General features: G+C 42.5%; 1 protein-coding gene across 2 annotated transcripts in view; it reads right to left on the reverse strand.

Annotated features, from left to right (window-relative positions):
• enpp6 (ectonucleotide pyrophosphatase/phosphodiesterase 6) overlaps positions 1-14,485 on the reverse strand; it is a 95,711-nt gene that overhangs the window by 3,389 nt on the left and 77,837 nt on the right. Inside the window, exon 6 of one of the 2 annotated variants that reach the window (XM_084353204.1) lies at positions 566-703. The exons of the other annotated variant lie outside the window; for it this stretch is intronic. Within the exon in view, the coding sequence (XP_084209330.1) occupies positions 566-703 (138 nt within the window). The remainder of the gene's footprint in view (positions 1-565; positions 704-14,485) is intronic. 2 annotated transcript variants of the gene reach the window in all.

Consider the following 14,485-nt stretch of genomic DNA (forward strand, 5'->3'; position numbering starts at 1 on the left):
GATTTTGTGTGGTGTTTTTAATCATAATTTTAGCAAGAATAATAACTAGTTAAAAAAATATTTTTATCAGTAATTTTTTTTTATCAATTACTAGACATTTCAGGCGACCCCATTTGAATTCCAGGCGACCCCACGTGGGGTTGCGACCCCAAGGTTGAAAAACACTGACCTAATGGAATAGTGTGAAACCATTCCCAGGAAACATCACCCTTGTTTGAGTGCATGTGCATTCTCATGCATCCACTAATAAAAAAAAAAGTTCCATAGTGCTGCCAGAGGTTAAGAACTCCACAGGGAACCTTTGACTTCTGAGTCAACATGGATGAAAAATCACTAGGCTGCTCAAACTTACAGACAGTTGAAACATCTGTAGTTACTTCTATAGCAAAAAAAGCATTTATCATATGATCGTCTCAGTATGTGGCCACCTGAGTAAATCTGTGTCAACTCATATCTTTACATGCACTTTTAAAGCAGTTGCTCTGACAAAGAAAATCAGTATGTGAAGTAAAGTACATTTTTCCCTTGTGAATGTGTTGTTGCAAGGTAAAATATATTATATTACCTCAGTGATAAACCAGCCTGGGTCAGCCAACAGTGTCAGGGGTGAAACAAACTTTCCTCCTTTGAAATGGAAACGTTCAGGGATCTCTTGTGTGGCATAAACCCACATGTTTGGGACCTGGGACAATACGGCATACACCTATGCATAGAACACACAGGCACACACAAAACAGTGTTATTAGAATTATTTTAATATCAAAACTTATAAAGCACTGTTCTTCAAATGAGCATTGTTACACCCTAGTGACTCCCAGTGGTTGGCCAGAAGGCTTCATCGAGAAATAAATGATCCTTCACATGTCAAGGACTCTTTTTGAATTTTCCTCCATAGCAAAAGTTGTTAGTGACACAGAGTACATAGCAATTACTTATTGTTGATTCCTTTAAACAAATTGAGTAGGCTGCACTTTTGCAGGGTTCTATTATTAGAACTCGCTTATTTTAGCTTAATATAAATACAAAATATCCATAGATTTTCATCCAACTTACTCAATAACCAGATGGAAAAACAAACCATGGCCAGAAGAAGCAACAAAGATCTGATACTAACATAACAGCTGGTTAGGTTAGCACGCTGTCTGCCTTCAGGGAATTGTGTGATACAGGTGACCCTGCTCCAGCACCTGCTTTGTAGTAGGCCCATCTGAGATCATGGCTTCTAAGGATGAACTTCTGGCATCGCTTTGAGCAGACTTTGTGACTATTCTCAAGGGCGAGGTCCAGTCTGTGCTTGAAAGTGAAATGTCTGTTATCAAAGTGGAGATACAAGCTGCCAAAACCAAACTTTCTAAACTATAAAAAAAACAAGGTGGTAGCGATGGGAAACACAATGGGGAAGATAGAAAAAGGACTCTGGATGCTCCGATGATGTTGTGGCTTTACAGCGTACAGAGCAACAACTTTCAGGCCAGGTGGCTGCATTAGAGGGCAAATGCAAGGACCTAGAAGGAAGATCTAGACATAATAATATCTGTATAGTAGGTGTACCAGAAAGCCAAGGCAGTTGCACCACATTTGCAATCTCTTTCCTGCTCAATGAGCGTATTGCATCCTGCAACCACCACCAAAGCAAGGGGCTCCCCCAGGAGCCATAGTGGCCCATCTACACTACTTTCAAGGCTGCTCCAACATCCTGCCCCTTGCCAGAGAAAAGAGGCGAGTGAAGGTGAATGAACCCTTTATAGGGCACTCATTGAAATCTTTGGAAATTCTAAATTTTAACCTTAGAAAGCTAATGGGGGATGTTACAGGACATTTAAAAAAATAATAATGTTATCAATATTTTTCACCTTTGCATTGCAAATCAAGGTCAATGAAGTTACTATATATGAGCACTTGCCTGTCTATGGTAAAAAAAATGACAGAGTGAATTTTAAAAAAAATATGAGAAAAACACACACAAACTTCAAGGAACATTTATTTAGAGACATCTGTCTTGAGGTACTGATGCTGGCTTGACTGTCATACAAGAAAAACACATATTCAACACATACACATACACATAACATTCAGTTAGGAACCGTTTTTGAGCCGATAACAAGCCCACTTGTTACAACAGTAACAGTCAAAATATTGCCAAATAAGAAGTAAATAAATAATAAAATTGGCATAGAAATTGTAAATAAATAATATGTGAAACAAATTTATAATTGATCAGAGAAAAATTTAATAAATCATAAATACAAAATAATTCTAAACAACAAAAAAAATATCAGCAGCCACGAGGATCATGGTAAAAAACAAAACACTTTTTTTTTTGTTTGTTTTCAAAAAGTGCATGTATAAAAACTGCAAGAAAATGTTTTCTCCTGAGGTACTAATACTGGCCATTGTCATAGACCATTTAGGAACATTGCATAATGAACTTTTCATTTAGGAACATTTCTTCTCTTGTGTCAAGTCCAGTTCAGTCCAGTTCAGTCACTTAGGCAACTGCTTCATGGTACTTGACAAAGCAGTTGCACTCAGCATTGAGGCACAGGTGGACCTGGCAGACCCTGCACACAAGGTTTGACTTCATGATGTTCCCCTTCCTGCTGCATTGCTTGCAGGTCTGGCGGCAGTTGGTGTAGACAGGGGCCTGGCACAGTGACACATCAAACCGCACAGAGTAGTCTGGCACGTGACTGCGGTGTCCCTGGATAGGCTTGGGGATATCAGCAGAGGTGCTGGAGCTGCCTGGCAGTGGTGCTGAGCTCCTGCAGGGACGAGATGTTATCGATTCTGAGCTACTGGCCGTCTTGAACACCTGAATCCTGAAGTTCTTCAGTGACAGGCCATCATTCACACCAAGAGCCTTGCTGTCACGCCTATAGATTATCCAGGCATTAGTGAGGCTGACATCAATGGCGTATGCAAAGAGCCGCATGTACCATCTCTTGGCTCTCAAGGGAGTGCAGTAGAGGTGGACCAGCATGTCACTCTTGTCAATCCCTCCCATATGTGCATTATAGCTCTTGATGAGAAATGGGCAGTTCACTTGCTCCTTTCTCTTAGTGTCACTGCAGTACCTGTAGATTGAGGACCTAGGCTCTACCCCCATGTCTGTTGACATCAGAGTGACAACCTTGTTGTCTTTCCACCTGACAATCAGGATCCCATCATCACTGGTGGTGTAGTCGCAGGTACCACGAGGGACAGCCTTCTTCTCCATCTTTGATGGGCCTGAGTGGAGCATTGCCAGTCCTGTTGTCCCTGGCTCTTCCTGTGTACCGGCAGTTCTTGCTCTTGAGGTATTGCACAATCTCTAGGCCACTAAAGAAATTGTCTGCAAAGATGGTTTTTGGACTGGAGGAGGACATGGTGCTGGCCAAGACGGAGACTATCTGGCTGGTGACACTCATGACTTGTTGTTCAGGTGTCAGTGGGACACCGTGGGCCTCAAGTGTAGTCTGCCCTTGGTATAGGATCAAGTCGTGAATGAAGCCATCCTGAGAAGCCCTGGCAAATAATTTAAAGCCCCATTTGTCTAGCTTGGATTTTATGTACTGCCTCAGGTTGCCAGCAGTCTTGCCTTTGTAGGCAACCATCACCTCATCAACAGACTGCTTGGGGGTCTCTGGCTCTCTTCTGAAGGCAGTAACCAGATAGTTGAACAATGGCCAGACTTTGAAGAAGCGGTGAAACGATTTCGCTTTTTGCCACTTTAACTATAATAAAAACATACATCCATAAGGCATATGTCTAAAAATGGACACTTGTGTCACTCATGCTAGTCTTAGGTGAACGGGGCATAATGATCAAATATGGTGCCTTTAGTTTTCAGTCAAACATTAAGCTAATTTTTAGAAATGCTATGCAAACAACAACAATCTCTATCTTTGACACAACTATTCAACCAAATAATTTGTGAGTTACATCAACTTACCATGTTTAGTTATGATGTTATTGCCAAAGCTGTGGGAGGAGCCAGGTTCAAAAAAGCAATATTTATGATTTCTGCAAGATAGCTGTGTTTGAATTGCTCCAGGCCACTGCTGATTTGTCAGATGCCATGATGTCACTATCTGTCAGATAGTTTGATCTCCCCTGATTGGCTGAGAGAAAACCACATGACTCTACAATTCCAAATGGAGGCAGGGGGAGGGCATTTTGAATGTGTGAGGAAGTGACTAAATATGGTTACTTGCCCCATAAAGGGTTAACCATTTCATTGTACCCAGAGTACACAGCAAGAGTTGCTTCTGCACGACCAGGAAATGTTAACATGTGAATCACTACTCATCTTTAGATATACTTATTATCTTTGGTCATGGCACAGAGTGTGACCACAGGAGGGAGTGTTGCATGTCCTATTCCATTTGTGAGCTGGAATGTAAGGAGATGAACCATCCTGTAAAATGTAAGCAAGTCCTGACACATCTACATCAGTTAAAGGTGGATATTGCTTTCCTTCAGGAAACACACCTAAATATGTCTGATCATCCACAATTACGTACTAGGTGGGTTGATAAAGTCCTATCATTCAATGTTGCAATCTAAATCAAGAGGGGCTGCACTTCTTATTAGAACATGTGCCTTTCATCCCTTCCCAGATTGATGCAGACCCTATGGGTTGATATGTCATTGTTACAGTTAAATTATAGCACATTATAACACCCCAGTCATATTAGCTAGTGTCTATGCCCCTAACTGGGACAACACAGCATTTTTCACTAATCAGTTCTCCCCAATACCTGACTTAAGTGATCATCTGATTATAGGTAGAGATGAACTGTACGTTGGCCCCTAGCCTGGACCGTAGCTCTGATAAAACTTAGCCAACTTCTAAAGCTGCCCTTTCAATTCAGCCGTTTCTTGATACTTATGGCATAGATGATATTTTTGTACTCTTAACCACACTGTTTGCCCGTATTCCTTCTTCTCGGCAGTTTATAAAACATTTTCCCGAATTTATTACATTTTCATGGATAACTGTCTTCTCCCTTCAGTTCAGGAATGTGATTGTCATGCGATCATAATTTCTGACCATGCTCCCCATAAACTGATACTGATGAAAGGAACAGTTCACTCTAGAACGAAATTCAGTCATTATTGACTCACCCTCATGCTGATGAGAAGTCCGGTATAGTTTCTTATTCCTCAAAGTGCAGCTGGAGACCCACGGGGGTACCCTCCTGCAGCAATAATCCATGTAACGGGCGTCAATTGTGCCCGAGAGGAAAAGGTCCATAAAACTACAAAAAAACTTTGTAATATTCCTCCATACTGCTCATCTGCTGCAATCCAAGTGTCCTGAACTCTGGATGTCGCCACTTCAGGACACTTGGATTGCAGCGGACGAGCAGTATGGAGGAATATTACAAAGTTTTTGTGTAGTTTTATGGACATTTTTGTCTTGGGCACAATTAATGCCCACTATATGGATCTTCACTGCCGGAGGGTACCCCCACGGGTCTCCAGCTGCACTTTGAGGAATAAGAAACTACACCGAACTTCTCATCAGCATGAGGTTGAGTCGATAATGACTGAATTTCGTTCTAGAGTGAACTATTCCTTTAATCTATCAGCCACAGAACCCGTTTAGAGACCATGGTGACTCAGCCCACTTTTGCTTTCCGATAAAAGTTTTCAGATTTGATCTCATTCTAGATTGATCTCTTTTTAGACATAAACGAAACACCAAATATGTCACCATCTACAGTATGGGAAGCACTAAAGCATTCGTAAGGGGCCAAATTTTCTCTTATAACGCATAGCTACGGAAAATCCAAAATAACCATACAGTTGTGCTGATAAACTGATATACCGTGTATTGCCCCCTTTAACATCAATGACAGCTTGAAGTATTTTGTAGTAGTTGTGGATGAGGCACTTTATTTTCTCAGATGGTAAAGCTTCCCATTCTTCTTGGCAAAAAGCCTCCAGTTCCTGTAAATTCTTGGGCTTTCTTGCATGAACTGCATGTTTGAGATCTCCCCAAAGTGTCTCAATGATATTGAGGTCAGGAGACTGAGATGGCCACTCCAGATCTTGCTGTAGCCAATGAAAGGTCAACTTGGCCTTGTGTTTTGGATCACTGTCATGTTGGAATGTCCAAGTACGTCCCAGCCCAGGGCTTCCGGGCTAATGAGTGCCCAGTCCAGTTTTTTCTGATAACATGCTGCATTCATCTTGCCATCAATTTTGACCAAGTTCCCTGTGCCTTTGTAGCTCACACATCCCCAAAACATCAGTGACCCACCTCCGTGTTTCACAGTAGGAATTGTGTACTTTTCATCATAGGCCTTGTTGACTCCTCTCCAAATGTAGTGTTTATGGTTGTGGCCAAAAAGTTCAATTTTGGCCTCATCACTCCAAATAACTTTGTTCCAGAGGCTTTAAATCTGGTCTCTGTGCTGTTTGGCGTATTGTAAGCGGACTGCTTTGTGGCATTGGCGTGGTTATGGCTTTCTTCTGGCAACTCGACCATGCAGCCCATTTTTCTTCAAGTGCCTCCTTATTGGCATCTTGAAACAGCCATACCACTTTTTTCAGAGTCCTTTATGTCAGCTGAAGTTATTTGTGGGTTTCTTTTTGTACCCTTTTCCGATTTTATAAAGTTCAACTTCAGATAAATTTCAAGATCCTTTGATAGTTATTTTGCTTTCCCCATGGCTCGGAATCCAGCAACGTCAGTGTAGCACTGGATGAAACATGCAGGGGTCTGTCAGGAGCCCAGAAACTCTGACTTTTTATACACACACACTGATTACAAGCAAACAGATCACAGGTGAGGGTGGTTACCTTTAGTAGCCATTTAAACCCGTGTGTGTCACCTTGTGTGTATGTTATCAGGGCAAAACCTCCAGGGTATGGAAACTTTTGATCAGGGTCATTTGGGTAGTTTCTGTTGTCATTATGATTTAAAAAGAGCAAACACAATTGTTTGATAATAAATGGCTTCACCTAACCACTTACCATGAGTGAAAGAAACGTTTTTGTATTATCATCAATATTCTCTGAAAAATATGAATGTAGGGTATGTAAACTTATGAGCACAACTGTATATCTAATCGGATATGATAGGATCTCGATTCAAAAATAGCAGCATCTTCATCAGTTGATGACTTTAAAGAATGGCTACTCCTACAAAAAAATGTTGACCTACTTACCACGCAAAAACCTGAAAGTCTCCTGATCAGGTCTCAGCATACATACTACGAGTATAGAGATAAAACAGGGAGGATCCTTGCATACCTACTTCGCCAAAAAGCAGCTGGTCCGGCAGTCCCTGAGATTCGGGATGAATCAGGTCCATATGGACCACTCTGTCATCAACCCATACTTTATGAGGTTCTATTGTAACTTGTATGCATCTGAATTTCTGAAGGATGGTCACTTATTTGAATCTTTTTTCCAAAATTTTGAGACTCCTCTTATAGACCCAGTGATGGCAGCAGAGCTGGAGTCCCTGTTCTCAACTGGAGAAATTGTGATGGCCATTAGGGGTATGCAATGTGGAAAATCCCCTGGCAATAAAAAAAAAACAATCTTCTTTCAACATCAGGTGCCTGTATAACATCATCTATGATCCCTCTCCACCCAACACACCGGAAGTGGTTATATCTTTAGATGCTGAGAAGGCCTTTGATTTGGCGGAGTGGGACTATTTATTTTATGTTCTTGAGAAATTTGGATACAGGTCCCATTTTTTTTATCATGGATGAAAACCCTATACAATTCACCAATGGCAGCAGTACGTACTAATAATAACATATCACCTTTCTTGCACACATGGGACAAGACGGTGTGTCCACTGTCCCCCCTCCTTTTTGCGATCACAATTGCAACAAAAATATTAAGGGTATTATAAGGGCAGGGGTGCAACATAAAGTCTTGCTATCTGCTGATGATCTATTACTCTAGCTGTCCAACCCCTCCTCGTCTCGTCCTATAGTTCTTGATCTCTTGTGTGAATTAGGCAAAATTTCTGGCTATAAAGTAAATATACAAAAAAGTTAATTGATGTTCATAAATTTGGCAGCAAGAGAATCCCTGTTTGTCCATACAATGCCTTTTAAATTGTGTATGGACAAAATAATATATTCTAGTGTCTGGGTCACACACAAATTTAATAACCTCTCAGCAAATTTCCCCCTTCTCCTGTCCTCTCTAAAGAAATAAATTGATCTTTGGGATCTGTTACCCTTATCCCTGGCAGGTTGAATTAACACCATAAAGATGTTTTATTAATAAAGATGAGAAACTTTAAGCATTCACGCATACGCAGAGCTATACTCCAGACACCCCATCAGCAGGGAGGGCTTGGACTACCTAACTTTCAATTCTATTGTTGGGCAGCAAGTATTTAAAAGATTTCCCATTGGATGGCAGGAAGTGAAGTAACTGCTGTACCTGATTGGCTAATTCTAGAGAGACGGTCTCCTGCAAAACCACCTCATTATCTGCTTTATTATGCTATACCATATTCAGAGCCTTTTATCAAATATACCTCTAACCCAGTTGTTATTCATTCTTTAGAAATATTGAAACAGCTCAGACAGACAGAGACAGATGCTCTATTCAGTACTTGGCTGAACTATGGGATTTGTTCATTCAAAGACATGTTCATAGACGACTTATTTGCCTCTTTTGTGCAGATTGTTCAGATATTCAACATCCTCAGATCACACTTTTCTAGATATTAACACATTTGTAGTTTCATATCATCAAATATCACTCAGTGATGACTGTGATGTCATTGATTGAGTCTAGGAGTGTGTCTAGAGGCTGTCAGGGGATCACAGCCTCTAAACACACTCTTAGACTGAATCAATGACATCGCATCATCTGGGAAGGGAAAGATAGGTGACATATATTCTTTATAAATGACAGAAAGCATGACAAGCCTTGATTCCCTTACAGTCCAGTTGGAGACTGATTTGGGTATAGAAATCTCAGAACTCACTTGGTCCAAAATGATGAAGGGAATTATTCATCCTCAATATGTATGAAGCATACTGTTATGCAGTTTAAAAATTTACCGCTGCGGCATCACTGTGGTAATGTAGCAGAAAGCACGTCATATACAAGTAGAGACATCTGTATATGAAGATAGCGGGTATTGTTATCATTACTGAGGCCATTTATTTTTTTGCCTTATTATCTGCACAATAATACACCACATAGTTGTGTAAGAATGTGCATCTGTTGATTGTATCGCAAAATAAAAAACACACAAAAACTGATACACACAAAAAATACCTGGCAAATGAAATTACCCTATACACTGATCAGTAATAACATCAAACCACCCACTTAAAAATTGTGCAGGTTCCCCTTGTGCAAAACAGCTCTGGCCTGTCAAGGCATTGTCAGAAGACCTCTTCAATCCAGTTTATCAACCTTACTGGGCTTCTCCTGCTACAAGCTATTGCTAAGATAATGACTTGGCAGGTGTCCTGCTGGAATAAAACAGCCTCTGCTTTAGATCTGATATGGAATTGCATTTGTATAACTGTATGTAATAGTGTCTGAGGATCTCCTATTTGGTTCTAATTAGAGTATAATTCGGTATAGTAATGTCTAAGTATAGTACATTTTAGGTCAAATAATGCATTATATGCAATTTGTAATTAGAGCATGATTTAAGTATTTGGGCGTAAAGTTTATAATGAGGATATATGCACTGCTCAAAAAAATGAAGGGAACACTTCACAGTATACCACAATATAACACCAAGTCAGTTAAACTTCAGGGATATGGCGGCGGCACACATGGATGCAGTGGCCCCTCTAGGGATCAGCGAGAGTGAAAGTTTTGGGTGTCCTACCTATCTCAGACGTTCAGTCTGCAAAATGTACAGCCGAGAGACTTTACTAAAAATCAGAGTAATGCAGGCTGCTAAAACTATGACGCTTGGTTGTGATTTGGACATATTACGCCAGCACGGGATCTTATTGGAGCCAGCCAACTGTAAGAAGAGAAGGCGGAGGCGGTGCAAACATAAAAAAGAGGGGGATGAGAGCCGGGATCCATGCTAGGCTAAAGGCTAACCCCTCCAGACCAGCAGTACCGTCGCTCCTACTCTCCGACGTCCGCTCCCTCGACAACAAGCTGGATGAGCTACGTCTGTTGAGAGAAACCCACAGAGAGTGGAAAGACTGCTGTGCGTTTGCTTTCACAAAAACATGGCTCCAGGACAATATCCCAGACGTGGCCATACAGCTGGAGGGGATGGCGGCTTTCCGGGCGCACAGAGATGCAGCTACCCCCGGTAAAAGTCGAGGAGGGGGTCTGGGCATCTATATCAACAAAGACTGGTGTGTAAATGCCACGTTAGCCACTAAACACTGCTCTCAGCTGGCGGAGTTCCTCATTGCGAAATGCCAGCCATTCTATCTGCAGAGGGATTTCACCATAGTGATTGTAGCTGTTGTTTACATAGCTCCTAGCGCAAATGCTAAAGCTAATGCTAACGAGGCACTTGGAGGGCTACATGATGCCATCAGTGAGCTCCTGACTAAACACCCAGAGTTTCAAGGCCGTTTTCCCAAAGTTCAAGCAAGTTGTGAACTTTAAATCCAGAGGAGAGAACATGCTGGACCTGGTGTATACAAACTCCCCTGATGCATACAAGGCAATGCCCCGCCCCCACCTCGGCCATTCTGATCATCGATCTGTTATGCTGGTGCCTGCTTACAAACCACTACTGAAGTGCAGCAGGCCAGTGAAAAAACAAATTAGGACCAGGCCTAAGGGGGCAGACTCAACACTTCAGGACTGTTTCATGCACACCGACTGGGATGTTTTTAAGACAGCAGCCTCCCAGGGAGATCAGTTAGACTTTGAAGAGTATGCTGAGGCGGTAACCAGTTACATTGCAAAGTGCACAGAGGATGTCACTGTAATTAAGACCTTCACTGCAAGTGGCAACCGAAAACCTGGATGACTACAGAGGTGTGCTTGCTGCTGACAGCCCGAGATGCAGCCTTCAGGGTGGGGGATATGACTGCTCTCTGTTCAGCCAGGTCTGCGCTCTCACAGGCAATCGAGGCTGTGAAAGGAGCCTATGCAGAGAAAATCCACGGACACCTCTGCAACACAGGAAACACCAGCCAGATGTGGCAGGGAGTCCAAGCGCTGACAGATTACAAATCCAGGCAGGGGGTCAATGACGATGATGCTTCTCTTCCAGACAGGCTCAACAACTTCTTTGCACGCTTTGAAGCACCAAACCCGACAACCAGAGGGTGGGCTGGTCCTTCCCTACCATCTATCGGGCCAGCCCTCACCATCAACGCAGCAGACACATGCAGGGCCCTAACCAGGGTCAACCCACGGAAAGTGGGAGGCCCGGATAACATCCCGGGAAGTGTGCTCAGAACCTGCTCTGGTGAGCTAGCAGATGTCCTGACTGACATTTTCAACATCTCCCTCAGTCAGGCCATCGTCCCCAGATGCTTCAAAACATCCACTATAATACCAGTAGCAAAGAAATCAGTTGTATCCTGTCTGAACGACTACCGCTTGTCGCACTGACACCAATTGTGATGAAGTGTTTTGAGCGGCTTGTGAAACCACACATCACAGGCAGCCTCCCTGCATCACATGACCCACACCAGTTTGCTTATCGTCCCAACCGCTCCACAGAGGATGCAATATCCATCACTTTGCACTCAGTCATCACCCATCTGGACCAGAAAGACACCTACGCCAGAATCCTGTACATTGATTTCAGCTCAGCATTTAATACCATCATCCCCCAGAGAAACTCCTCCTACTCGGCCTGAACACCGCCACATGTCTCTGGATCCGGGACTTTCTGACGGAGAGACCTCAGTCTGTCCGTGTCGGAAATAACACCTCCAACTCCATCATGCTGAGCACTGGATCTCCTCAAGGCTGTGTACTCAGTCCATTGTTGTTTACACTGCTAACACACAACTGTGCATCCAGACACGAGGAGAACCGGATCATCAAGTTCGTGGATGACACCACAGTGGTGGGACTCATTCATAGAAATGAGGAATCAATGTACAGAGAAGAAGTTAAACACCTAGAGGGTTGGTGCAGAGAAAATAATCTGGTGCTAAATGCAGACAAAACGAAGGAGATGATTATCGACTTCTGGAGGTCACAGCCCAAGCACGCTCCTCTCAGCATCAGTGGCCGCACAGTGGAGAGAGTGGAGAAAATCAAGTTCCTCGGAGTGCAGATCTCGCAGGACCTAAGCTGGAATAAGAACACCTCGGGGATCACGAAACAGGCCCAGCACAGACTGTACTTCCTGAGGAAGCTGAAACAAGCCTCTCTCCCTATCAGAATCCTCAGGACCTTCTATAGTGGTGTGGTGGAGAGCATTCTGACATATTGTATCTCGACATGGTACTCCAGCTGCAGTATGTCAGACAAAAATTGATTGATATCAATTTGTCCAGTTAGAAAGCACAAGTGATTGTGAATCAATTTCACCTGCTTTGGTGCAAATGAAAGTGGTGAACAGGTGCAATTGAGAGGCAAAAGTGTGGTGGCCACAGACAGTTGCTCTCTTCTTATTCTTGCACAGGTAGTCCAGCTCATCCAGGATGGTACATCCATACGTGCGGTCGCAAGATTTGCTGTGTCTCACAGCACAGTCTCAACAGGACAGAGGAGATACCAGAAGACTGACCATTACACAAGGAGAGTTGGACAGGGCCATAGAAGTGCATCAAGCAAGCAGCAGAACTGGTATCTGCTCCTTTGTGCAAGGAGGAACAGGTCCACTGCCAGAGCCCTACAAAATGACCTCCAGCAGGCTACTAATGCGCATGGTTCTGAATAAACGTTCTCTTTAATCTGTACAGATTGTAAAGCCCTCTGAGGCAAACTGTGATTTGTGAATTTGGGCTATACAAATAAAATTTGATTTGATTTGATCTTTACAGATGAGAGCAGGTTCACACACCACATGTGACGGGCATGAAAGAGTCTGGAGATGCCATGGTGAACATTATGCTGCCTGTAACATCATCTAACATGACCTGTTTGGTGGTGGGTAAGTGATGGTGTGGGGAGGTCTGGATGCAGACCTCCATGTCATAGCCAATGGTACTCTGACTGCTGTTAGGTACTGGGATGAAATCCCCAGAGCAATTGTCAGAACTTACGCTGGTGAAGTGGGCCCTGGGTTCGTCCTGGTGCAGGACAATGCCCTGCCCCATGTGGCCACAGTGTGTAGGCAGTTCCTGGATGATGAGGGCATTGATGCCATTGACTGGCCCTCTCATTCCCCTGACCTAAATCCAATTAGCACCTATGGGACATTATGTATCGATGCATCCGATGGCGCCAAGTACGGCCACAGACTGTCCAGGAGCCCTGATCCGCCAGGACAACATCCACTGACTCATCAGGAGCATTTCCCCACTTCTCAATGTGTAGCTCAAACCCTTTTTGTTATTTATTTTATGTATTTCATTTGTTTCTTTGCAAATTAATTGCTTCAAGTTGTTAAAATTGTAAGGACGGAAAAAATTTCTACTATGGATGTATTTATTGACCCATATGTTGACCATGCCTTAGTTTCATTGTTGTATTCTTTTCTTACACAATAATTGCAAGATACAATGGATTGGAGATTGGAGGTATACATTGATACTAAATTCTGAGAACAACCATTGTAATCTACATTTGAGTAAAGCCAGCACAAAAGCCTTTCCAGCAGGTTGGAATGTTTCATTTCAATAATTGTGAACACAAAATATTTTTAGTATTTAGTATTAAGTTTTTAAGTATTAAAAAGCCAGTTTACAAGTTTACAAAATTTACAAAAATATCACTGCAATAGTGGACACTAAAATGCCATTCCTTTTTTAGAGGAAGGAATTTGCTTTGGTGTCTGGTGCAAAAAAATGAAGGCAAATTACTGCAACAGTCAAGAACATAAATATAGAATACAAAAATTACATTGAGGAAGCTACAGTGCCTATAAAAAGTATTCACCCCCTTAATCTTTTCCCCCTTTTATTGCTTTTTAAAATGGAATCATGGTCATGGTGACGTGAAAAAAGACTTCTACAAAGTAATGTCAATTAATTAAAAATATATAATGTAAAATAGGTGATTGCACAAGTATTCACCCCCCAGTGAGCAAAAAGTGGTCTAGATCACGTCTTTTAGACGTCATTTACGGACATCCAAGACGTCCAGACGTCCAGATCATAGCCAGTATGAACTTCTATTCACAACTAATTCTGGATGTCAGTGGATGTCTAGATTATGGCCTGACTATTGACATGGCCAGGCCATGTTTTGGACGTCCATTGACAGCCAGAATTAGTCGATAAATGACGTTGAGAAAAGACGTCCAGTCAGGCCATAATCTAGACATCCACTGACATCCAGAATTAGTTGAGAATAGATGTTCATACTGGCTATGATCTGGACGTCCACTGACAGCCAGAATTAGTCGATAAACGATATATAAACGTATATACAATGTCCAGAAAAGACGTAT

This window comes from Pagrus pagrus (genome assembly GCF_965226575.1).
Source record: "Pagrus pagrus genome assembly, chromosome: 5".
NCBI lineage: Eukaryota > Metazoa > Chordata > Actinopteri > Spariformes > Sparidae > Pagrus > Pagrus pagrus.